The sequence below is a fragment of the Rattus norvegicus genome, chromosome X (assembly GCF_036323735.1).
Source record: "Rattus norvegicus strain BN/NHsdMcwi chromosome X, GRCr8, whole genome shotgun sequence".
Classification (NCBI taxonomy): domain Eukaryota; kingdom Metazoa; phylum Chordata; class Mammalia; order Rodentia; family Muridae; genus Rattus; species Rattus norvegicus.
In genome coordinates this window covers 41,321,862-41,349,198 of record NC_086039.1, presented here as the reverse complement: position 1 = coordinate 41,349,198, position 27,337 = coordinate 41,321,862, and the positions used below count along the sequence as shown (strand labels likewise).

Sequence of the window (27,337 nt, the reverse complement as noted above, 5' to 3'; positions counted from 1 at the left end):
CACTCCTTCTTTAAATGAGGAAAAAGAATACCCTTGGCTGGGAAGGGAGAGGCAAAGATTAAAACAGAGACTGAAGGAACACCCATTCAGAGCCTGCCCCACAGGTGGCCCATACATATACAGCCACCCAATTGGACAAGATGGATGAAGCAAAGAAGTGCAGACCGACAGGAGCCGGACGTAGATCGCTCCTGAGAGACACAGCCAGAATACAGCAAATACAGAGGCGAATGCCAGCAGCAAACCACTGAGCTGAGAATAGGACCCCCGTTGAAGGAATCAGAGAAAGAACTGGAAGAGCTTGAAGGGGCTCGAGACCCCAAAAGTACAACAATGTCAAGCAACCAGAGCTTCCAGGGACTAAGCCACTACCTAAAGACTATACATGGACTGACCCTGGACTCTGACCTCATAGGTAGCAATGAATATCCTAGTAAGAGCACCAGTGGAAGGGGAAGCCCTGGGTCCTGCTAAGACTGAACCCCCAGTGAATGTGATTGTTGGGGGGAGGGCGGCAATGGGGGGAGGGTTGGGAGGGGAACACCCATAAGGAAGGGGAGGGGGGAGGGGGATTTTGCCCGGAAACCGGGAAAGGGAATAACACTTGAAATGTATATAAGAAATACTCAAGTTAATAAAAAATAAAATAAAATAAAATAAAAAAAAAAAAGAGTTACTGTTCTTGCAGAGGACCCAGGTTCAACTCCCAGCTCCCACATAACCATCTGTATGTAACCCTAATTCCAGGGGATCTGATACCCTCTTCTAGTCTATAAGCACCTTGAAGGTACATGTGCAAGCAAAACATTTATACACAAAAGCAATTAAAAAATAAAATGTTAACAAAAAAGAAAAAGAAAACTCATTGCAATGGCTGGGCAAGAAAGTAGGGATATATAATACCCCTGAATTATGGCTAAGGAGCTTTCGAAGGCACCAAAATGCAGTGACCATTACCAGGGTAAAATGTGTCCTTTGTCTAATGAACAATGCAATGCCCCATTTCCAAGTTGCTACCTGAATTTACTTGACAATAACTTACAGTGAATCATATGGTCCACGTACACCATCACTACCAAAAAAAAAAGAAAAAGAGGAGGAGAGAGGGAAGAAGGGAAGGAGGGAGGGAGGGAGGGAGGGCGAGAGGGAGGGAGGGAGGGAGGAAGGGAAGGAGGGAGGGAGGGGGGAAGGAAGGAAGGGAAGAAGGAAGGAAGGGAGGAAGGAAAAAGGGGTAACAGCACAATAGGAATGGAGGAGAGAAAGGAATAGAGGCCTAGATGCTTATATGTCAGTGTCAGGCTAGGGAGAGAACTCAGTTATATAGTTGCCTGCTATACAAGAATGAGTACAGTTGGAGCTGGGGATTTAGCTCAGTGGTAGAGCGCTTACCTAGGAAGCGCAAGGCCCTGGGTTCGGTCCCCAGCTCCGAAAAAAAAGAACCAAAAAAAAAAAAAATGAGTACAGTCCCCAGAACCAATGTTTAAAAATAAAAGTTAGGCATGGAGGAACACACTTAAAATCACAGTGCTGGGGGTAAAGGTAGAGCTAGGAAGATAATTGGGGCTCACCAGCCAATCAGCCTAACATGAGCCCCAGGCCAGTGACAGACTGTCTCAAAAAGAAAGGAAAAAAAAAAAGGAACACAACCTGAAGAATGACATATATTAATTACAAGGGTAACCGCTGGCCTTCACACATACATGTATGTACACACGTATGTATATAGTCTTGGGAATCGAGAAGGGGCTGTCATCTCTCCCTGCCTCATTTTCTACCAGGCATCCATTTACAGGACTCTCTTTAAGAACCTCCTCCTCTGACCCTCGCTCCAGATGACTGAAGGCCAAACCTATCTGTGCTACTGGACTCCACCTCCTGGACAACTCTCCACATAGTTCCAATCTGAAGTCACAATCAGGCTCATGACATGTCTTCTCCTTACGCAGGATGAGGCTCTGTAATCTCTAAATCTAATATTCAAACTCTTCCAAAATGGGACAGTTTTAGAGCACTGACATGACACTAACAAGCAGATGTTTCAGCATTTGACCTCAGGTGACAGGTCAAACTTTAAGTATTCTCAAAATATTTTATGAAATTATACTACTAAATTCAGGCTGTATGTAAACTGTATATGAAACACAAATAAGGAAATAGCTATAGGACCATATATAAATATTGTACTTAAACTTGTATCCCATTAGCAAATACGTAAATTTAAAAAATAAGAAAAAACATTTCAGGTATAATCTGAAACACTTCTGAACTCAAATATTTCTAGTAAGGGATACCACTGACCATTTTAAGATGTTTCCAAAATGGTCCCCCACCAACCTTTTCCAACAAACCTCCAGACAGCCTCTGCCCCAGGCAAACTCCCATCTTACTTAAAAACCTAACTTCCTGAACCATAAAAAAGATCAGCTGCTTGAGCTGCCATAGGGTAAGCTACAGGTTAGCTCTAGACCTTTGGAGCCTAAAGAGACATAATGACGAAAAACCCAAGATGCTGATAAAGACAGGAAACGTTACAGACCTGGTTCTCCTTTACCTTTTATGGACAAAATAGGTCTTATCAAATTTGAGTCTATTGGATGCCTGCCCTGGGGAATTTGGTGATTCTAACACATGGTGGAGAGGAGCCTATTCCTATTCCGCTATTTGGGACTTGATGTATGGCTCTAAACTTTAAGTTCAGAGAGTACTCTTAGGAAAACTATAGCCATGGACACATTGAATGACATGAGAAATATCTAAAGGTGTAAAATTCCAACTGTGTCTTGTGAACAAATCCTGTTAGTCATGCAGAGGCATGGAAATCCTCAGCCAACTGAGTCATCACCCTATGGGCAGTCTTACAAGTCTCCTCTGTAAGAGGAAGGAATTGGATCTTTTCTTTTTGTCTGCAGTTTTCGGCTCTGATATTCACACAGCATCTGGCTTCTGAAATGGGGTGGTGGTGGTGACTTTCTATTCTGGACAAGCATATTTTTGGTTATGAAGCCTTGGGATTGCACACCACCAAAAAAACTGCTCTCCAACAGGAGGGTTCAAGCCATTTAAGCTCCATGAAATGGAACTGAACTGGAGTTCTCTGGGAAACCAGCAAGGGCTGAACTCGCTTGCATGTGTGTAAACTTCTCCCCCACCAACAGCTGCATGACACTTAATCACCCCAAACAGGGACAGATATGAATATTTGATGCAACATGACTCGTAATAGCCAAAAGCAGAGAAACAACTCAAATGTCCACCAAGTTATTAGTGGATAAGCAAAGTTATAAACGAACAAGTATGCTATGTCTATACTGAGGGCTGTTTTCAGCCATAAATGAAACAAAGTACAGATACATGCTACATTCAACATGGATGGATCTCAAAAGCGTACTGAAAGAAAGAAACCAGATACAAGGGACTACAGAGCATACCATTCTATTTATATAAAGTGGTCATAAAGGCTCACTCCAAAAGACAGAAAGTATATTAGCAGCTACCAGAGGCTGGGAGGAATGAATGATAAAGGAGGAACTGGGATGATGGCTAAAAAGTAACTGGTTTCTTTCTAAGGCAATGGAAATGTTCTAAAACTGACCACCGTGATGGTCACAGAACTCTGTGAATATTCTATTGAAAACTACCATATAGTCAGAAAGCCATATATCAAGTTACAACTGGAGATTTAATGGGAGCAAAGACACTTGACCCAAGCAATTCCAACAGGCTAAGCTTGGCCTACAAGGCCTTATTGTTCTAATAATCTAGGGTAACCGCAGGCTTACATCAGTGGCTCTCCACAGCCTTAAAGGGGCATGGATAGGATAGGTAGACAGATACTCCTTAGTGATTACCATGCCTTAGCAGAATAAAGCAGGAGTCTTACCTAAAGTTAAAAAAAAATCCAGGACACAAAATGAAGACAGCAGTGCTAGGCTTTCATCTTGTTTTTAGTTATCTTGTGGGCCCATGTGAAGACTAACTACCTATTCTATGCTGGAAAGATAGCCCAGTGCTTAAGATCATCTGTTGATACTCTTCCAGATGACCTGGATTTAGTTCCCAGCACCCACATCAAGCAACTTACCATCACTATATAATTCTAGCTTCAAGGGATTCCTATGCCTCCTTCTGTTACCATGTGACTCATAACTTAATAAAAGAGGTCAGTCATAATAAACCCAGAGAAATGAGCTGAGCCTTCCTATTCCTGTTTACTTGGAGAGAATGAAGGTAAGACCTACAAAGTCCGTCTAACACAAATCCCCATTAGGTTCTGGCACCAGACAGACACCAGGTAAAGAGCCTACAGCGTAGGTAGTGTTCTACCCCATCCCTTTTCCTCATGCAACAGTAAATGGCAGTCTGCTGAGCTCTTCGGACAGTGTGAAGGGACCACAGGGCTGTTGACACTGTAGACGCTCCTGTAGCCACAGTTTTAGGCTACTGTTTATCAGAGAGGAGATGTATGGCTTATAAAATGCAGACCAGGACAATGAGATCAGCACTTTTAGGTCAGGCTTACTTCGTATTATGGTTTCTGATGTTCATAAAGAACACAACCAAGAACAATTAACTTCGGAAAGAAAAAAAAAAAAAAGACACACTGAAATCAGACTAACAGTCATGCAATACCAACACAGAAATAACACCCAGACACCTTTTAAGCAAGCACGAATTAAGAATGGCCAGATGGAAAGTTTTGAAGTACCAGCGACAATGGCTATTTCTTAAAATTCACAACACAACAAGCTATAACATAACAGAAATGGCTGATAATTTCTCTGCCTGGCTGTCCCATTTCTATTACAACAGGAAACAGTTAAAGGGACATTTCCAAGGAAACATGAGCCCAGCTCCTATTACTTTCCCATAATATACCTACCTTAGAAGGTAAGAAATATATAATTTAGCACACAATTCTAAGGTCTCTTTGGTTTGGAAACACACACACACACACACACACACACACACACACACACACACACACTTAAAAATGTAAAAATTACTTTTTATTTTTAAATAAATTTTGAGATTATAATTAAGCCATTTCCCTCTCCCCCTTCCTTTCCCTAAGCCCTCCCATGAAGTCCTCCATCTTGTCCATGGCTCTCTTGTAAATTCTTGACTTCTTTCCTTATTTATTATTACATCCATACAGACAGACACACACCCCTAAAAAGTAAAACCTGCTCAGTCTGTATGATGTTATTTGTATATTTGTATGGATGCTTTCAGGGCTAACCATTTGGTACTGGATAACCAATTGGTGTGCTCTTCTCTGGGGAAAACTATTTCTCCTGCTCTCATAATTCCTTAGTTATGTATAGTTCCTTATCTAGGGTTAGCACCTCTGATCTTTTATTTCCCATACACATTAGCACATCTATGGTGTTATGCTTGAAATTGTTTTAATTCTTAAAAAGTCTGGGGGTGGGTGGAGAAATAAGACCTGGGGTTTAGTTCCCAGTAACCATGTGACAGCTATAGGCTATAACTATAACTTCAGTTCCAGAGTTGCAGAGTTCTTGAGGCCACATCTAGAAATTGGGCAGGGATTTGATATTGGGCTAGGACCCAGAAGCAGGCTCAAGACCTTGATCATCTTGACAAGACCCTGAATACTTTCCTTATTGCCTAGTTTGTTCCTTGACTATTTGTTTATCATACTGTTGTTCCTTGACCTAGAACTGACTTTATTCTTTGCATGTACCTAGAATGGTATAAAAGCAGACTGGAGAAAAATAAGCCCGCTTCAGCTTCAGAACTGCCTGAGGTCGTGCTACCCTGTTGCCTAATTGTCTTTTTCTTTTTAATCCTTGCTCCCTCCCTGGAGAACCCATTTAATGACTGGGCTGGCTTGGTAACCAGGGGATCAAATGTCCTCATCTGGCCTCTCAGAGCACTGCAAGCATACATTGCACAGATATAAAATGCAGGTGGAAACAACCATATTTGTTTTAAAAAAAAAAGTGAACTTTTTATAAAAAGAATACGAATGGAGATTTTGGTAAAACCTGCTATTCATTTTGTGGTAAGACAAATAGTTGGTATGAGTTATTAGAGCAGTGCTTCTCAACCTTCCTAATGATACAACCCTTTAATGCAGTTCCTCATGCTGTAGTGACCCTACAACCATAAAATTTTTTTGTTGAGACTTCGTGACTATATTTTGCTACTGTTATAAATCACGTTACTATGTGATATGCAGGATATCTAATATGCAATCCCTGTGAAAGGTTTGTTTGACAACCAAAGAAGGAGACCCACTTGCTGAGAACCACTAGTGTAAGGGTAAAAGACGCTTGCTGCTGCCTAGCTTGATAATTTGAGTTGTTCCCAGAATCCACATGGTAAAAGACAACAGATTTCCTGGAGGGCTCCGCTGGTCTTGATATACATTCTACACATGCCAAGACACAGTTCTGCCCTCATACATAAAAATAAATACAATGTGTTTTAGAGCCCACCTACTTATTTATGTCTGAATCGTCAATCTACCACTCACTAACTGCTTTACCTTATGAAAGCTGTTAGCCTCTGTGTGCCTTGCTGAACAGACTACTTCATTGCTGGGTTTGCTGGCAGTGATGAGAATGTTATGCCTTACTCCCCTTAAGGGAATCGATTCACTCTTTGCTGCCAAGTAGTCTTTGTAGATGCCCTTTAATGAGTTGAAGAAGTTAGCTTCATTTCTCTATCCTTTCATCTTCAATAGGTGTAAAATTTTATCAAATTACTTTTTTTGCCCTCATTCAGTATGATTGTGAAGTTTTCTTTTGGCCTATCAATATAGTGGATCAGATTTCTTGTTACTGATAGTTTCTTTTTTGAATTATTGAAGCATTCTTATATACCTAGATGACCATGTAATTGTTTTTCTAAATTGCTGAATATTATTTGTTAAGGATTTGCCTACCAGTTTTGGAGTATCTTTTTCTGCTTTTGGTATTAGAATATTGCTGGCTTCATAAATTTGTGAGGCCTTCTCTTCTCTGCTGTCTTCTAAAAGAGAATATGGCAACTGTTAGTTTTCTTTGAATGTCTGTTAGAACTCTTTAGTGAGTCCTTGAAGCTTCAAGATTTCCTTGGTATTCTTAAAAATAGTTTTAAATTACATTTATCTATGTATTTATGTCAGAGGGGGATAAGCACATGCAGAGGTCAAAAGACAATATCTTGGAACTGTTTTCTACTATGTGATTCCTCAGGAATGGAAGATGGGTATTCAGGCTTGGTGGCAAATGACTTCACTTGCTGGGCCATCTCATCTGCCCTTGGAATTTTCACACTACAAATTAAGTTTTCCTTAGTTGTACAGTTAAGATAATGAATGGCCTTTTCAGACTGAGTAAGCTGTGAGTTAGTGTTGCTGGAATATGTCCATTTCTTCTGTAAGCTGTCAGATGTGTATCAGGTAGTATTTCCCTATTATAGTGCCTGTGGGGACTTCTATGTTTTTTGTTGGTAGGTTGATTGGTTTCCTTTTACCTAGTACTTTCCTAGTGTAGGCTTTCTGACTTTTCTTTGCCACCCTTGTTGGTCTGTCATTTCCCTAATTTATTTTTTTACTGAAGCAGCTTTTTAAAAATTTCCTCCCAGCCTATCGTTTTTTTTTTTCCGTAAAGTGGGAAAAATTGGTGATTTAAGACTTTAAAATGGAAACCGTTCCCCGTAAATATTCTCTATCATGAGATGGTTTTCACTAGTTGCAAGTGTTACTTCTACATACTCCATAAAAAGCAAGCATCTTAGGTGACTGATGTTTTCCTACAGCATTTAATTAATAAGTTGCTGACTTAAATACAGGAAATTATGGTTGTGTTATTTGAGGCTTAAGTTCTAAGAAGTCACTTCTAGAAATTCAGAACTGTCAAATTAGAGCTAAATGTCCTTGTTGATTAAGACTTTGGAGCTAGAAAAGACCTTAGACCCAGAGGTCAGCAAATTAAAGTCCTTGGGCCAAATCCTGCTTAGCTGCTCTGCTCTAATCTGACCGTCCAGCTAAGCATTTTTAAAGAGTTATAAATTGTGGGTAAAGGTGCTTTGAGAACCTGGAACTTGGGGCCTGAGTGGCCTGCACCACCTGAACGCTTTACTATATGGCCCCTTACAGAAAATGTTCCCATATTCCTCTACCTTGAGGTCCCAGAGAACCAGTAAGGTTGTTTGATTCATCTGGAAACATTTTGAAGTTCAGGTTCTCAGGCCCCCTCACATGGCCCTTTTCCCATCTGGAATTTGTCACAGCATATGGCTCTGTTTATGTTTAGACTGTTTTGACTTGTTGTGTCCTTTGTCTTCTCTCTACTGTTCTCCCACGGCATTTGCATTTCCCTAGCCTTCTAAGCTCTGAGGAAGGCACTTGGAGGTCCACTGTGAAGGACCGCACCCAAATGTGAATTTTGCTAATTGTGCTGTAGAGGAGGTTTCCTAAGGGACAGTTTCAAAAATAAAGATTTTTGCCATCACACAGATATGTTTGTGAGTAGGCTCACTTGTAGACATGAGAGGACGATTTGAGGGAGCTGATTCTCTCCTATCATGTGGGTTTCAGGGATTGTACCAGCTCAGCCATCTCACCAACCCAGTTATTTTGTTAAATCTTACCATATTTTTATACCTCATACCAAAAGGAGTTTTAAGTTGATGGCAAGCTCTTTCTTGTAACACCAAAGCCACCAAAGCTTCAGACTAGACAAACCAGAGCTGGAAACAGCACACATTTGTACAGGAAGGCCTCCGATCCCCATTGCCAACACCTCAAAACCAAAACTGAGGCACTTAAGCTTTAGTATGATGCTTTTCAAAGCTTCAACATTAAGTGCCATTATAAAACATGCTGCTTAATAAAAGGTAGTTTCCAAAAGGCTGATCCAAGGCATCAGTCCTGAAAATATTTTTAAAGGTTTTTATTATTATTTTTTATTGAACTACATTTCAGAAACCTTTACATTCAACTCTATTTTCTAAGGCCAATAGAAAAATCTGGAAGGCCCGTGCACAGGCACATCACTAAGCCTTGTTTGAACACTAAGACCTATCTGTATTCCTGGAAGACAGAATTGAATATAAGTAAAGCAACACCAGGACATGTCTCAGGATTCTAACTAGAGAATTTCCACTCTAGGGTAAAAATAATTTGGTCATAAAAACACTAACTATGTTAACCAAAAGCATGGGACAGGGGCTTTAAATAAAGACCTGGGTTCAACTCACAAGCCAACTTACTCCGTTGCCAGAACTTTCCAAATCTCTTGAGTAAGCTAAATTTGTAATTTCTTTATCTACCTGAGAGCCTTTAACAGCTGGCACAGTTCCAAAGTATTTAGTCCTAAATATTGTAATTAGTGTGAAGTATTTTATGTATAACTTGACACCCTTCCAAGCATTTTATTGATTATCCCACCCAACAGCACAATATTGTGCGATTTTGATATCATTAATGCTCTTATAGAGAGGAAAGCATTAAAGATGCATTTGTTAAACTACCCAGTTAAGCCATCTCAGTGAATCTAGAAAAGCTATTGGTCCCTTTGGGTTCGGGGCTTGATTACTAGTATCAAGCCTCTTCCTTAGTGACTTCTCCAAGAAGACAGATGACACTATTGTTTTAATGAAATCCAGGAGGCCCATCACACTGCAAGGCAGCAGAATTGTTTTCCTGAGATCTGGGAAATTGCCTAGTTGTTGAGGAATTAAAAGAGCATTTGTGCATGGTTTACATACCTGGTTTGCACTATGAAGAGTTTCCTTCACTTTTTATAAGAAGCAAGCTTGTAATTGACTACCATGAAATGGTGGTTAGAGCTGGACAGCTCACCAACAGGTTTGGGTTACCATTGTAGTGAAATGGTGGATTAAACACCCAGGATAATTATTGACTCCAAAAAGTCAATTCACTAATAGCCATATTTATTGGACAAATTTTTTAAACACACAACCACAGGACAGTATTTTTTAATGATGTCTTGCTATTTAGGCCAGTCCTGACATGAACTTGGGATCCTCCTACCTCAGAATCTCCACTGTCTGCAAATCACAGGTATATGCCACCACACTCTTGCAATGTCCAATAATTTAATAAATGAAGTCTTAGCTACAAAGGTTAGTGTAGACTGGTTAGGGAGTTGCAATTAAATTAAAGTTTGGCATCACTAATCTTCAAGATAGCAAGTCCAAAAACAAAAGTACCAAGGATCAAAGCTTCTAAAGGCCTCAGGGCCATAGCCTCAACTCCTAAGGAAGGAGCTGCCAATTCAAATACAGATTTAATTGTATGCAGAGGAGATGAGAAGATTCCAAACTGGTAATTCCTCCAACGCAAAAACCAGCACTGGCTCTCTTTTCTCAAAACAAACAAGACAAATTGCTTACCAGTTATTCGACTGGAAACTCCTCTCCTAATGGCTCACACTAGGCTTCAGTCACTTGAAAAAGTGCCTTTCCTCTATTGAGAGTAGAAGAGGAGGCTGTCAGTGCCTTGGTTATATACTTTCCACAGCAAGTGATCCCCTCAAAGCATTTAAAACTAGAGAAAAGCATCCAATGAAAGCTAATAGGTGTCTTCATATAAAGTACAAATTAACTTCACCATATGCTACTTCCATCAGTTCAAAGAAATAGAGACCATGTAAGAACCACGCTATATAGAAGCATTATGGTTTACACATTTTTTAAATTTTCATACAATATATTTTGATCAAAATTTTAATTGCAGGCCCACAAAATAAATTTCCAGCAATGGTATTATTTTGCCTGGAGTCATCTTGAGCATGATCAATGCAATGAAGAATCTTCCACAAATCCAGAAGAGAGAAGCAGATTTAAAAAAAAAAAATGCAACAAAGCAAGTCAAATGGGCATGCCAAAGAAAGGCAGACTCTAATCATGGCCTTCTTCCAAGCAGTCTATAAAAATTCACTTATGGTAGAAAACCTAGCGAAGTAGAATCAATGTCTTCCTCCAAAGCTGTTTAAATCTGATACCCAAACCATTAAGGCAAAGTCAAAGGCTAGGGGGGCAGGGACTGTGGTAAGAGCAATAACTGGATAGGAATGGATCTTTTGGGATGAGTTTATGTTTATCCACAAGGTACTGAGAACCTAGGAATGTTTTGTAAATGAGAAAAGGAATCAAATGATCCAGTCTTTCTGCCAATGGAGACAAATGGTGAGACTGTGGCCAAGAAACAGAAGCCTGAAAACAGATGAACAGTGAATTGAGTGCACTGAGCAGGTGCTCTCAGGAAGAGTCAAGGACAAGGCAGAGGAGCTTGTTGGGACAGAGTGTCAGAGTATTCTGATACAGTTGGGAGGGGGGATGTCTTTTGTTTAGTGTTGGGTTCTTTTATATCATCATCTTCTTCACCATCCTCGCTCTCATCCCATGTCTTTACAGACATTGGCCAGAAGGGGGAGTCAGATCCCCTAGAGTTGGAGTTCTAGGCAATTGCAAGCTGCCTGACTGCATCTCTTAAAAAAGCAGTAAGAACTCTTTTATTCATTTTTCTGTTTTCTTTTTGTTTGTTTGTTTGCTTTTCAAGACAGGATTTTCCAGTCTCTGTGTAACATCCCTGGCTATCCTAGACCCAACTCTATAGACCAGGTTGGCCCTGAATTCCAGAGATCCACTAGTTTCTGCCTCGGTGTGCTGGAATTAAGCTTCATTTCTACTTTTTATCAGCATCAGAAGTAACCAAAGGAAGATGTTTATAATGCCAAATTAAGAAACACCATTTAAGAAATTTCAGTGCAGGGTGGAACGACCAAAGCTTTCTTGCCCATTCATCCGTCCCCCAAGGCTCCAAGGTTAAAACCAAAAGGCACAGATCCTTTGTGAAAGAGAAAATGTAAAGCATGAGGGGACAATGAGATGCTGGTGAATCAGAAAATAGATAAATACAATCCAAAGTGGCTAAAGCTTTACAATTTTAAAAAAGAAGGCATGGTTCCTTCACAAAGTAGTTCCAGGGCAAATTAGGAGAGCCACAGATTTACATAGGCTGGACCAGAGGTAATCCCCAAGCACTAAACAACCAGCACCTTGGGGGAAGGCGGAGCCTTCTGTAGCAATTTACATGCAAAATAAAAGGGCCAGAAGAGTTTTGCTGATAGCTTATCTCACGAATAATTGAAATGCCTTTAGCCAGAACTTAGGCCAATTACTTGTATGGGCAATACTGCCATTTTGGGTTGTAGCAGGCCTTTTTAGCTATCTTTAACATGTTTATCAGAGTAGCTAGAGCATATCTACAGCCTTGTTATTTTGAGACTGGATCTCCCGTATCCCAGGCTGAACTCACAATGTCGTAAAAGATGGCTTTTAAAGTCTAATCTTCTTGCTCCACCAACGAAGTATTGGGATTACAGGCCCAGTGGAAGTAATCAACACAAGGATTCATGTATGCTAGGTAAACTGAAGTCTCCAGTCCTGTTTCCTCAGAAACCACCAAATTTCCCTCACACTGTGGGGCACGGAAAAAATACCAATTGGCAATCACTACCTTAAAAATTAAGGGGTTTGGCAATTAGAACAGCAGCAAAGGCCTTGTAATAAGATAGGTAATCTCATAGGAAGGTTGAAAATTTCAAAAAAGATAGATGAGTCATCCCCATCATTCAATATATTGGGTTCAAGGCCAGCCTCCACTGCATGAGCCCCTCCTCCCTCCCAAAATCTGGAAACCTCAATGGGCCTAATTTAATAATACTTCAAATGTGGACTAGGCCTGCCAAAGTCACACAAGCATGCTTCAAAAGCATACTTTAAAGCAGAACCTGGACCTTGTAGAGGCCACTGTAAGTAAAATAAAGGTGTGGGCGGATTCCACACTCTATTATTGGCATCTAGGGATTCACAAGGGACCAGTAAATCCAACCCAAAGTGCCTTTCAATTTGAATGGGGAAAAATACATATCTATATTTTTTTTCAAAAACTGAAAATCAACACTTCCTCCCACTTATGTCGACTACCCACTCCTACCTGTTATAACTAATGAAATCATTTTTTTATGTCAAACAAAAAAATAGGGATTTTGTTCTGCCATAGTCTAAAATTCTCCATGTTTACCAATCCTGTTGCTCATGTTAGGCCCAGTTGGTTGGTGATCACACCTTTAATCCCGGCACTCAGGAGGTAGAGGCAGGCAGATCCCTGTCCTACATAGTGCATTCCAAGACAACCAGGGCTACATGAAGAAATTCTGTTTCCAAAAACCAAAACAGAGAAAGGGGTGGGGAGAAGAAGCACATGTTATTTTGGGTAGGGTGTTTTGAAAATTGCAATTTAAGTAATCCCTATTTTCAGCTCAAGTATATGGCATAAAATGATTTCATTGGTTATAATGGGTAGGAGTCAGTAGTTAACACAAACTGGAGAAAGTACTGATTTTCAGTTATTGAAAAAATATAGGTATGCATTTTCCCCATTCAAATGCATTAATTCATTCATTTAAAATGTTTGTTATGGGCTGGATATGTGGCTCAGTGACACAGGGTTGATTCACATACATAAGACCCTATGTCTCGGTTCCATAAGGCCCTAGGTTTCATCCCTAACACCACACTAAAAAGTGATGCAAAAACGACACCAAATCATTTCAGCTAAGACTATTAAGCAGTCTTCTATTCATATTAACCAAGGATTCTGTTACAAAAGGAAAGTGTAAGTCAGTCTGAATGACACACGCCTTTCTAGTTCCCTACAAAAAAACCATTATCAATGGTCTCAAAGACAAAATGAATGGCATCAAGTATATTTCCAAAATCACAACCCAGCTTCATAACTATAAAGGAAAGCTGTGCCTGGCTCCCATATAAGCATTTATCACAAAATTATTATTAGCATTTATCCACCAGACCTATGTATGTCCAAGACAGATCATTCAACCTCCCAGATATATTCAAGAGAAGACAAAAAGAACCATAAGTAACAGAAGTCTTTAGAGCTAACTGACTAGCAAGACACTGCTCCAATAAGGAGAAAACATAAAACCCTACACTCTACTCAATACACCCAGAGTCTTGATTAGGGGCTGGGACCTGAACAAGAGTATGCCTTCCACCAGTCCCAAGATACCTAACTACACCATGGGACTAATTTATTCTAGTTGAGTTTGAGCTGAAAAAAAGAATTCCATGTTTCCTGAGATCAACACTCCTCAGAGTTCAACACTTCACTTACAGGATGACCAAAGAGGAGATTTGTCTTAGCAAAAACAATTTTCTGGGTTTCTTCGTCAGTCACAATGATAAATGCTATCTAAGTGGTTGAGTTGCAGGTAGTTTGCATTGGTAACTAGGTTAGATGGAAGTGAAACAATAACATTGCTAAGGAGTTCAAGTTGAATCCCACTAAAATCACATCATGGAACTGCTCCATTCGAAAGGATTACTGACAAACAAGAGGGGGAGAACATGCATCCAAGCTCCACAGCCATTTGACTCACCGTTGAGTCACATCCAATACTTCCATGCCAAGAGTAATGCCTTTTGACTCACTATCAACAATGCAAATAAATGTTTTTAGAGACCTCACACATGGATTCCTTACCAAGCATTCCTTTATTGGAGAGGAAAGGAATTTAAAAACCCTTGTGATGTGGTCAAATCACCCCATTTCCAAAATGTGGATCTGAATAAGAAGGACATCTCTATCTTCATTTAACGACAGGACACTTTAAGAATTCCAGATCTTACATACATAAACATATATACATACACATATACCTGAACACGGTGTCTTTTTTTCCAAGATTGTTCACTGTATCATCAAAGCTTTCCTTTGTAAAATTAGGTTTTTGAGATAAGATCTCAGTCTATAGTCCAGGCTGGCCTTGAACGCTCTAGAACACTCAGGCCTCTGCCTCTGCCTCTGCCTCTGCCTCCAGGGTATTGGGATCACAGGCCTGTGCCACCTCATGTCCAACTCCTCACAGCTTCCTTCTTTGTTTTGAGAAAGGATCCAACCAGATTATACTAGACTCAGCTATCATAAAATCCAATTCAACTGTCTCTGCCTCTGGGTGCGGAGATTAAAGGTCTGCCAGTACGCCTGACTCCAGTTTTCTTATTTTTAATTAGGAGCAAAGTGTGAGTTAAAACATTAACAGCTAATGCTTGTCTCTTTTAGAGGAGGGGCGGGTCGAAACAGAGTTTCTTTATGCAGCCCTGTCTGCCCAGGAACTCGATCTGCAGACAAAGCTGGCCTCGGACTCAAAAAGATCCACTTACCCTCTCAAGAGCCTTCCTTCGAGCTTTAAGTGTGCACTCACCCTTTATTCTCAATGTTTAAACTAAGCTGAAGAAGGTTTACTCTTCGGTGCAAGGGCTAGAATTTTTCGGAACCCAAGCTGAGCTCACCATCCATCCCTCAAGCCTACTGGAGAAGGGATGCAGGAGATAAAGAGTCCCTGTGGAGATTACTTGAAGAACACATCCCCAAAATTCACACCTTTCCAGCAGGAGGCCTTGTTGTTTCTTCACATCCCTCACAGCTAAACTCAAGGTGCTAGAACTCCCATTAACCAATCAGCCCTGAAAGCTGCCGAGCTAACAGAACCTTTGTGATCTTTTCACACTCCTCCAGCTCCGCCGCCTTATCTAGAGATTCTCTCCCAGCAGTCTCCCTTGTTCCATGCTCACCTAAGTGCGAAGCAAGCGAAGTGAACGGTGATGCTTTTATTTTTTCAACCCTATTCCGACCACCCAAGCACACTGGCTTACCTAACAATCCTCTAGTTCACTAGCACACAGTAAATGCCCTATGAAGTGTGCACTGTCCTTTGCTTTCTTTTTTCTCCCCCAAAAAAGATGAGGCTCCAAAACGTTAAGAGATAAACCCCAAATGACCACCCACAGAACAGAATCAATTAGAAAAGGCAGACTGAAATCCAGGTTTTGCTCCAAATCCCCAGATTTTTTTTTTTTTTTTGTCTTTACATTTACTGACCTTGTGCTCTCCGGGATCTTTTAGGATTGGAGGAAAAACTACAAAGTGTGTGCTCAGAAGTTCAGAAAGCGATTAAGTCAGGGTTAAAAAATCCTGACGGAAAAGTCAGACTGAAAACCAAGTGTTCCATTAACGGAGAAACCAAAGAAAATGCGAGACTGGGGCAACACACTACATGTGGGATTATCTGGTGAGTGAAAGTCTGCCGCAGTCGCACGTTTAAAGGCCCAATCATTCCCGCCCACTGCGCCCATGCTCGATTCTCTCAAAGAAAGAAGCCAGCAAGCAGTGCACCGCTACCCTCCAAAATTCCATCACGCAATAAATCCCAACCATTTCTGCTGGGACCAGGCTCGAATATTTGAGCCTCCCGAATTAAGGGTGCTGGTGATGGTGGTGGCTCTAGTTCCCGCGCCCAAATCTCATCCCTCCCCACCCCCCAATAATAATAATCGTTTCCTTTCTCTGTCCGCTGGGTCCCTTTTCAGAGGATTCTTCGTCTTCCTAGATGGACTAAGAACCTTGCAAGCGCTGAGTGGTCCTGGTCTTTCTTCAGCCCTCGTTGCCCTTAAGGGGAACCCCCCGACACACACACACCCAAGAGGGAAATTCAGCAGCCTGCCAACAACAGGAAAAGGTGGCTTGGGCAGCAGTCCCGCGCCGCGCACACCCCTCGCTCGGGCCTTTCTTGCCAGTCCTGCCTCAAACGAAGGAGCCAAGGCACTCCGGTACCCGCCCCCACCGGGGATCCGCCGCGCCCCACAGCCTGAAAGGGATCCCCCCAACAGCGGGGCGTGGAGGGCGGCAAGCCCGCGTGGACCGACGCTCCAGGCCCGGAAGGGCGGTGCGGCTGGCACACACCGACGCGGCTCTCCCAGGCCCCGCAGTGCGGTCAGGCTCAGCGGAGGACCAAACGCGGAGGGGACCGTGGGGGGCGCGGCGCGGCGCGGCCTCTGTTGGTGCACGAGGGCCGGCAGCATGCTCAGCAGAGTAGCGGGGAAGACGCAGGCGCCGCGCGGCCGCCCGCATTGTTCAGCCTGCCGCGCGCGCCCCGGAGGAGCCTGGCCCTGTGGCCTCAAGCCCCGCTGGCGCAGAGGGAACGGTCGCGGCACTGCCTCTGCCGCCACCGCCGCCGCGGCGCCCCATGCAGGTGGCGAGCGGAGCCCTCACCTTTGGCGCCGAGCGTGAAGTCGAGCGTGCTGTGCCTTGCTGCTGCCATAGTGTGGCGAGGCCCTGTGCCATGCCTGGGGAGGCGATCGCGGGAGACTGAGGGACCGCGCGGCGTGTCAGGCTGCGGGCAGGCGGGGAGTGCGCTGCGCCGGGGGAGGCCAGGAGCAGGAGGTGGGCGGGGCCGCGAGCAAGCGACCCGGGGCGCAGGGGCGGGGCGGACCCGCCTCTTAGAGGAGGAAGCAGGGACGCCTCCAGCCCCGAACTTGAAATGCTGGGTGTGAGGCCTCGCTAATGGTGGAATCGCGGGCGCCAGCTCCCTGGCATGCGTCACCAATGGCCGCGCCCTGTGCTAAAGCTCTGGCCATGCTCTCCCGCCATTCGCCATCCGTTAGGAGGTCACCTCAGCTTTAAACTGCTCAGCGCGACTTCCGGGGGGCCTCCCTATACACTTCCCTATATGCCTACCCCTCCTTCCCAAGCAAAAACCCCAGTTGCTTCCTGACCATTTGAAGAAAATAAAATGCTACCACCCCTGTAGTCTAAAAGTACAAGCCAGACTTTTTCTTTAAAAGCACGTGAACCCCAGTGGGGTTATTAGCATTGTTTCTATTGCTAAGGGGTAGTATTTGAGAACAGAATGGAAAGCTCGGGACATTCAAGTAGCCTACATTTTCATGCAAATTATGGAAAAGAATCAAGGACTAAGGCTGAAGAGGGAGGTTGCAGATTTGAGAGCCTCTTCCACAGGACTTCCCCCTCCCCGGTGCCTCTATTTTGTCAATGGCCTACAGCCTTGGTCTTATTTTTGACCATTAGTAGTATTCAACAAGATGAGACAAAAGAGAACTAAACTGCCTGTGGAATAAAGCCATCCTTTATTGCAGGAGCAAAATTCCAGGACAAATTGGCTCCATTATTGTATGCGTTCCTGTGTCCCTCCTGATACCAGGAATTGCTGTGATGGTTGTTAAATTTGAGATTAGTGAACGCTGTGTCTCCTCAACAACACAAAAATATTAAGTTTAGCTTTCTCTTAGACCATTTCTAGTGGTGGTTTGGTTTACTTTTGGTTTATTGGAGGATTTTTATGCTTTTTATTTGTTCATTTGTTTGTTTTGCTGAGTTTGTCCCTGTTCTGCAAAAAATGTAACACTGACTTCATAACTGTTCTTCAACAACTGTATCTCTTTTCAGTGTGGTCCTAATTTGTTCCTATCCATAGTCATCTGTTTTTATTTCCTTCTCTAGAGACCAAGACCTCGGTTTTGTAACCTAATTTGCACTCTCCTCCATCAGTCCCAGTGTATCAACCCCAAGCTCCTCTTTCTCCCTTTCTCCGGGAGTCAAGTCACTGGAACATAGCTGTCCTCCTGAGTGTTGCAAGGGTAGTGAAGCTTCACATGCAAGACATGTGCTTCATTCCATGCCAGCATTGGGGTAAGCCACCTGCCTTCACTTGGCTTCACTGTCTGCTGCCACCCTCTTGAATTTCTTGAGAATTTCTGAACAGAAGCTGTTGAGGTTTGGCTGAAAAGTATGTAGCTGGTCTTGCTCAGTAGATTGTGGGGAGCAGTGCAGATGACCATGGGCTCCCAGCTGAAACAGATCCTCCCGAGAACTTGCACTTCACCTTGCAAAATGCAAAATAAGGACAGTAAAGAACTTTGAGACACTTTAATAAAGTGATGTAAAAAGAGAGCTATGAAGAGAATAGGATGTTAGATATAGGATCAGTATTGTCAGGATGATATTAGCGGTTTACTACAAGGGTCTTCCCACTAATCTACATAACCCTGGCAAGACTATTAAAGATAAGAAATGGGAGCCTGACCACAGTGGCACACATCTTTGATCCCAGAACTTGAGAGGTAAAGGCAGGCAGATATGTCCATAGAAAGCAGCACTATTAGGAGATGTGGTCTTGTTGGAGGAATGCATCAATGTGGGCGGCAGGCTTTGAGATCTTCAATGCTCAAGCTATGCCCAGTATGGAATACCTTCTACTTCTGCTGCCTGCCGATCAAGATGTAGAACTCTTGTATGCATGTTTCCTGCCATGATGATAAGGAACTAAACCTCTAAATTGTAAGCCACCCCCAAGTAAATGTTTTCCTTTATAAGAGATGCTGTGGTCATGGTGTCTCTTCACAGCAATAAAACCCTAAGACAGTGGCAGAAAACAAAGGCCTCTATAAACATCTCCAACTGGGCTGTGACTACCTATTTGGATTTTGAAACATGTTCTCATTGCCTGAGTTTTGGCAATCTAGGCCCCAAACTGCAAGGATTGTTTCAAAATTATTCATTTAGGTTATGCCTAACAATTGTATTATAGTTGACCCATTAAATGTTATTGTTGTTAAAACATTGAAGATCTCTACCGATCATCTTGCAACAGAAGATGCAAAAAGAATCCCTAAAGTTATGTTTTGACCTTTGTGGTGGTTTGAATGAGAATGGCCCCCAAAGGTTCATATGTTTGAATATTGGGTCCCCGGTTGGCAGAACTATTTCAGAAGGATTAGGAGCTGTGGCCTCGTTGGAGGAGATGTGTTACTGGGAGTAGACTTTGAGGTTTCAAATGACCAAGTCATGCCCAATTTGATCTCTCTGACTCATGCTTGTGAATCAAGGTGGAGCTCTCAGCTACTTCTCCAGTTCCATGTCTGTCTACCTATTGCCATTCCCCCTGCCATGATGGTCAGAGACCCAACCTCTGAAACTGTAAGCCCAGAATAAACTTTCTACTAAATGTTGCCTTAGTTCTTGGTATCTTAGCACAGCAATAGAAAAGTAACTAAGACAAATATGGCATGCCCCCTCACACACACATAAATTAAAGGCCTGGTCCTCAGATGGTGACACTCTTTGTCACCAAAGGTAATAGAAACTTTAGAAGGCCTACCTAGCTAAAGGAAGTAGGTCACTGTGGGTGTGTCTACGGAGCTATCTTGTTCCTTTTGCCATTGTTCTCTGGTTCGTGGTGGTTTCTGAAACCCTTATACAATCAAGTTCATCCACCCCATGGCCCAAAAACAATGGAGCCAGCTACCCATGATGGAAAGCATGAACCAAAAGAAACTTCTCACCCCTTTTTTGAGTTGTTTATGTCAAGTACTGTGTCAGAGCAATGATAAACTGACCCATTAACCATATCCTACATTTTGAAACAACTTCTCGGTTCACAAATTTTTCCAATGGCGAAAATGTGGGTAGGGTGGATTATTCATGTACACCAGGCTGCCCTCTGCTGCCCTTGACCAAAATGGAAGAATAGAAATGGAAAATAGGCCTTACCTTCCAGGAACTAGTCATATGCTCATGGACAAAGGTGTGCTATGAGAAACCAACTCCCCCAACATTAAAATCCACTAAACCAGTCAGCAACTAGCCAGGACAAGGCACAAACAAAGCTACTCCATAATCATGTCTCCACATGGGAAAAACATGGACATTGTCCAAACCACAAATATGACCAGACATTTCCCAATCTTGCTAATAGTGATGCCTGCTCCTTCTCTACCAACCCTAAGTTTACCCTGGCTCTTGTTTGCCCACTTCTAGTGACATTTGCTTAGATACTCAGTCATAGACATAGCCCTGGTAGCAGTCAAACCTGATTGCCTAAAGTGTTTCCCAAACCACCTGATGCAAATCCCCTAAGTCAGTATCTCTCTCACTCTCTAGCTTAGATGTCCCAGAGTCCCCAAGGGGTATGTTCTCCCACAAACAAGATGAAAACAGCTTGTTGAACTGCAGAGGTATTCCTGAGAGTGTATTGCTGGAGAGTGGTGAAAAGGTAGGTAATAAGATGACATCATAGCTTAAAAGTAAAAAATAAAAATGAAATAAAAACACAGGAGGCCTGCTTACCAAATCCTACTTAACATTAGGCCTTAGTTCTACCCAAAAGTCACTTTCAAAATGGGCACACTTGCTCATTAGCCTTTGGGCTGTATTGGATATGAGCAACTGAGTTTTTGAAAAGTCAGAAGAGCTACAGTTTGCACACTTAGCAACAGAAACTACTTGGAAGAAAGAACTTAAAAGCAGAAAAGTGCCCCCATTTGAAAAGCAGAATGTGGTGGTAATGGAGGTGATGTTGATAGTGACAATCGTCACAGTAGAGGTACTTAGCTGAAAACATCCAAAGGCTATAATAAGAGCCACTGGAAAGTCATCCATCCTGTTCCTGTCCTAAACCTTCTTCGTGAAAGGTGATAGGTAGGGAGTGGGAGCAAGAGGCCTTAGAAGCCCTTAGAAGCTGCCCCAAATACCAAGGGTAGTAACTTTCCATTTTACTGTTGGAATTTCTGTCTGCTTTTTCACCATTTTGCAAAGGACCCTTGGAGACATTGCAAGCACACTCACACAGACACAAACACACAGACACACACACACACACACACCTGCCTCCAATGTGCAGCTGAGGTGAAATCACTTCCTTTCTTCAAGTTTGGCATTCACTATTAGGCTTAGAATGGCTGTTAAAAATCTGGATCGCTCCCTCATCGTTTTTCCCAGATGAATGTGGGACTGGTCCAGCTATTTAAACACAACAGTATTTAAAATACTGATTAAAAACTGTGTAACTGAAAGAGGGATTTGGATCATTGACACGCTGATTCATAATTTCATCTGCACACTGGAACCACATGGGACTTGAAACACATGGCTGCTGCCTGGGCCCCAGGCCTAGCACTTTATTGAATTGGTTTGAGACCTCCTAGCCATTGCATTGGAATTATTTAAAAGTAAATAAACAACACCCAAAAGAGTCCCATGCAAAACCAAAAATACCACTGCCAAATCCTAAAGCAGGTTATGTCATAATAGGTATCACTCCAGTTCACATCCACACAGATAGCCAGAATAAACAAATTCGAAAAGATGCAAAATAAGGAGTGTAGGAGTTAAGGGAAACTGAAACTTTTGTGGTTTACTGTGCAGAATGTAACAAGATGTATCCATCCTCCATTAAAAAAAAAAAAGAGTTTGGCTTAGTACTGTTGCTCAATGGTAAACTGCTTGCTTAGCATGCTTGAGGTCCTAGGCTCCATCCCCAGCACTTAAGAAAGGAGGGGTAGGATGATGAGATAATTATCATATGATTCAAATACTCTACTCTGGGTATAAATACACTAAACAGTTGAAACTAGGTGTTCATGAGAATGAATGTTTATGGAAGGATTATTCACAGTACCCTCAAAGTGGAAACAATCCAAATGCCCACCTATAGGTGATAAATAGGTGGTATATTCATGCAATGAGACATTTACTATTTGGTTGTAAAAAAAAAAAAAGTGTGCAAGGTGTCCTGAGAAGTGGAAACCTCTACTTTCTTTGGAAAGTTATGTCAAATGATGTTTTGCTGGGGTTCACAGGTGAAAGGATGTTTTGCTGGAGCAGACACAGGAAAGAATGTTTTCCTGAAGCAGACACAGTTGAAAGGATGTTTTGATGTAGCAGACACATGAAAGGACCCGGGATGAAGGAGTATAAATATGACCCCACAGACTGTAGGAGACAAGCACTACAGCTTCTGATATCTGCCTGGTGTCTGCCTGCCTAGAGGACTGGTCAGCAGCTGCTGAATCATATTCGGTGTTTGCTACGGACTGAACCCTGTCAAAGAAGATCAAGCTCGCCCCCAAAGAACTATTGCTGAACAGGTCCATTTCCCCCCATCCTAGTAACTTTTCTTTTCCACTACCTCTGCTGGGTGGTAGGTTAGAGGAGAGATTGAACCCTTATTAAAAGTAGGTTACGGGGGGGGGGGGGGTGGTTGGGGATTTAGCTCAGTGGTAGAGCGCTTGCCTAGGAAGCGCAAGGCCCTGGGTTCGGTCCCCAGCTCCGGGGGGGGGGGGCGGGGGGGGGGAAGGGGAGTAGGTTACCTAGCAAAAAATGTATGCATATAGTATTGATAAAACAAAACAAAACAAAACAAAAAACAAGGTATCATGATGAGTGAAAAAGCTACAGAAGACCACCTATTTTTGTGAAATGTTCACAATAAGTAAGGCCAAACAGACAAAAGGGTGTTAAGTGGGAAAGTCTTTACAGTGTTATAGGTACAATTTCCTTTAAGGGTTATGTCTTGAAACTAAATAGGGCCAGCAAGATAGCTCAGTATTGTAATGGTAAGGATGCCTGCTGCCAAGCCTGACAACTCAAAACCTGAAGAGTAGAAGAGAACTGACTTCCACAAGTGTGTTCTCTGACCCACACACTCATGCTGTGTCATGGATGCAAGTCCAGGTTCTTTGAACACACACACACACACACACACACACACACACACACACACCATACTTTTACCCACAATACAATAAATACAACCATGCACACACCACACACACATAATACAAATAATAAAATTGTTAAATGTTAAAATCTTAATAGAACTGGGCATAGTGATACAAGCCTTTTTAAAAATTGAAAATAGTTTTTCCATATAATATATTCTGATTATGTTTTCCTTCCTCTAACTTCTCCCAGATCCTCCCCCACCTCCAGACCCAACCAAATCCATATCTTTTCTTGCTCTTTCCCATTAGAAAATGAACATACCTCAATAATAATAATAATAATAATAATAATAATAATAATAAACATAAAATAAAAACAAATAGGAAAAAATGAACCAATGAACATAAAAAAGCAAAAGGAAACACACATGAAAAATATATAGATGCAGAGACACACACATTTGCACACATAGAAAGCACATAAAAACACAAAACCATAATACATAAGCAAAGCACCTATAAACTAAAGCACGTGTTCAAGGATATTAAATTGAATTAAGGGAATAGTGACTTTGAAGCAAGTTTCCACCCAGCTAAATTTAGGTCCAGGCATGGTAATATCCCAGGAGGCAAAGACAACCAGATTTCTGAGTTCAAGGCCAACCTAGAACAGAGCAAATTCTAGATGAAGAAAAACTTAAATCTAGGTTTAGGAGACCACACCGTTAATCCCAGTGCTTAAGAGATAGCCATGCAGGTCTCTGAGTTCAAAGTCAGTCTACCAAGTAAGTTCCAGGACAGCCAAGCTTAGGCAGTGAAGGAGTTGGAAAGAAAAAAGCTGGTGATAATGTAATAGAACAGAGAGCCATGTTCCAGTTCCTGCAAGCAGCAGAACTTGGCAGCTTTGGCCATGTAGCTCTGGCTTTAGAGTCCAGAGTAAAAATGGATTACTGGGACAATTGTTGCTGGTTAGCTAGAGCTAAGAAATTAGTGGTGATTAAGAGGAGACCAGCATCACTGAGGTGAAATCTTCTGGAAGTGTTTTCTGAGAGCACAAAGAAGCTGTGTTCCAGAGACAGCCAAGATTGTACCTCCTGCAGCAGCTTTATTTGGTAACGTGTCACCCAGTTGGTACTGGTTTTGAAGGCATGGAGTGGTCATGAAGAGCAGCTGAGGCTTGGCATCACAAGAGGCTATGGAAGGCCATTGGTGAAGGTGCACCCTTAGTTGCCGTTGATGTCCCAGGATTGAAGGAGTTATACAAAGGAGTTGAGTCTTGGCACCATGAAGACAGCCTTTGAGAGGCTATTGGTGAAGAAAAGTTGCAGCGGAAATCCCCAACATGCTGGAGATGCCAGAACCATGGGATGATTACCAAGAACAGCAACAGCAGTGGAGTGGGTCAACCTGAGCTTAGAGTGCTACAAAGTTAGTAGCATTTCTATTCTGCCCTGTTGCTTCTGTTCAGACTTAAGAAATGAAAGGAGGGAAAAAAAAACAAGCCCTGAATGTTTCATTTAATATTACAATAAATATTCTTCTTCCTGTTATTGGATCTCATTGCAGCTCCTTCAAAGCAAGGGAATTTATGCATGTTGACACAAACTTCATTTTTAAAATCTTTGTTGGCTCCATTTTCCACTTCTTCCTTTTGGCACAATCAGTTGCATGACTCGCCTCTCTCAGTCCCTTGAGGGTCTGTCTAAAATCCTGATGCAACCAATACTCCTAGGATTCACTCCACAAAGGACAGTTGATTCTCCTCTGAGTCCAAAGTTTCTTCTAACTATATGGTGTATTGCGTGAGATCTTAATGTATTTATCATACAAGTGCTGGGCTTTACAGATATTTTAACATTAATATGTTAAAATGTATTCATCATATCTAGAGCTTAGTCCTTTGAAACCTAAAAATCTCAATTTTTCAAAATTTTAAACAAATATATATTCTTTTCACTTTCATCTGAAAATAGCACTTATTTCAAATGGTAACATTAGCCCTCTACAAGTAAAAATACATATTATTTTAAACTTGCTTCCCAGATAGGCACAATGGTACACACCTTTAGTCCCAGTACTTGGTAGGCTGAGGCAGGAGGAGCTTTATGAGGTCCAGGACAGCCTGGTATACATAGCAAATTCCAGGCCAGTCATATCCTGTTTCTACTTACTTACTTACTTACTTACTTACTTACTTACTTACTTACTTATTTAAACTTGCTTCCTTAAGAAAATTGTAAGTGGGGCTGAAGAAATAGCTTAGTGGTTAAGACCACTTGCTGCTCTCACAGAGAACCTTGGTTCAGTTCCCAGCACCCAGATGGCAGCTCAAAATGACGTGTAGTTCCAGTCCTAGGGGACCCAATACCCTCTTCTGTCTCTTTTGAGTAGCCAATATATACATGGTACACATACATGCATGGAGGAACTCACACATATAACATAGAATAAATATTTTAAACATCTAGATTGATGCACTTTAGTTATTTGTAACAAATTAAAATGAATATAAATGTGATGGCACATGCCTTTTAGTACCAACTACTTGGGAGGCCAAGGTAGTTAAATTCCCAGAGTCTGGGATTGAGGCCAAGCTGGCCAGCACAGAGAAATCCAGTCTCAAAAAATAACTTTAAATAATTATGATAATAATTTAGAAACTTCAGGTTGTCATACTTATGCTAGGAAAAAAAAATGTCTCTGCAATGCAAAATACCTGCTGAATGGGAAAAAAATCCAAAAAACCCCTCTGCTATAGCAAAGCATCAGTCTAACCAATAGACATTGTACATTTTCTGCTGTGATGTATTAAGAAGGACCCAGCCTCCTTTCTTTGCTCTTCTTGGCAAAAATTCACAACATGGGCTATGGAGATGATCCAGCAGATCAGAATCCCTACGAAGTAGAAAGAGAGACCTGACTGTAAATTGTCCTTCAATCCCCACAAACACTATGCTAGTTGCACGCAATAAAGAAGTAAATGTAAAAAAAATTTTTAAATGTGTAACTTAACTCTAGGCATGATGGAACATCAAAAAATGTAAGTTACCATCCATAAATTGAATAGCCTATACTTTTGCAAGAAAAAAGAAAGTCAAAGTCAAGAAACACAAAGACAGGCCAACAAACCATTCCAGATGAAGAGATTAAAGAACGATTACAGATGAATTGTAGCACATGATTCAGAATTGCATCTTAGATCTGGAAAGCAAAAGAACCATAAATGTTCTTATCAGGACATCTGAGCAAAGTGGGGCAAGGAATGTGGGTAGACAATAGTTGTGTCGTTTCGAGGTTCCCAGGCTTTGATCACCATACTTTGATTAAAGAAGAAAATATTCTTGTTTAGAAATTATACTGAACTGTTTTGGTAAAGGGATATAGCATCACTAATTCACTCTCACAGAGGATGGAAACCATATGAGCATGTACAAATTACAACCTCAAGCAGTGCTTCTCGACCTGAGAGGTTGCCCTAAGATCGTGGAAAAACACAGATATTTATATCACTATTCATAGCAGTAGCAAGATTACAGTTGTGAAGTAGCAATGAAATAGTTTGATGGTTGGAGTCACCATAACATGAGGAACTGTATTAAAGGGTAAAAGCATTAGGAAGGTTGAGGACCACTGACCTAGAGAAATATTAATAAAGTGAAAAAAGCAAAATGTCCATTGTTGAAACTAGGTAGAGGATATATAAGATTTTAACATCTCTTTTTGTACATGTATTTAAAATGATGTGGGTGAAAAATCAAAGGCTATATAGCCAGGAGTTGGGGCACACACCTGTAATCCCAGTCCTTGGGAGGTGGACAGAATCAGGAGTTCAAGGTCAACAACCTTGGCGGCAGGCTGAGTTCCAGGCAAGCCTGAACTACAGAAGACTGTCTCTAAAAGGTGGGTGGGTGAGGGAGGGAGAGATATGGTTTAGCATTTTCAAGCACTGGCTGTTCTTCCAGAGCAACAGATT

At 41.9% G+C, this 27,337-nt stretch overlaps 1 protein-coding gene across 4 annotated transcripts in view; it reads right to left on the bottom strand.

The window, feature by feature from the left end:
* The window catches only part of Sms (spermine synthase), a 56,021-nt gene extending 38,515 nt beyond the window's left edge, over positions 1-17,506 (bottom strand). The window contains exons 1-2 of one of the 4 annotated variants that reach the window (XR_010061206.1): positions 17,117-17,499; positions 10,372-10,444 (exon numbers count right to left, since the gene is read on the bottom strand). Coding sequence is in view for 1 of the 4 variants with exons in the window: in NM_001033899.2 (NP_001029071.1) it covers positions 17,117-17,165 (49 nt within the window). In the remaining 3 variants the exon portion in view is untranslated. Of the gene's footprint in view, positions 1-10,371; positions 10,445-15,946; positions 16,266-17,116 lie in introns of those variants that run through there. The other 3 variants (XR_010061205.1, XR_010061207.1, NM_001033899.2) reach the window with 3 other exon arrangements.
* Between the last annotated feature and the right edge of the window lie 9,831 nt (positions 17,507-27,337).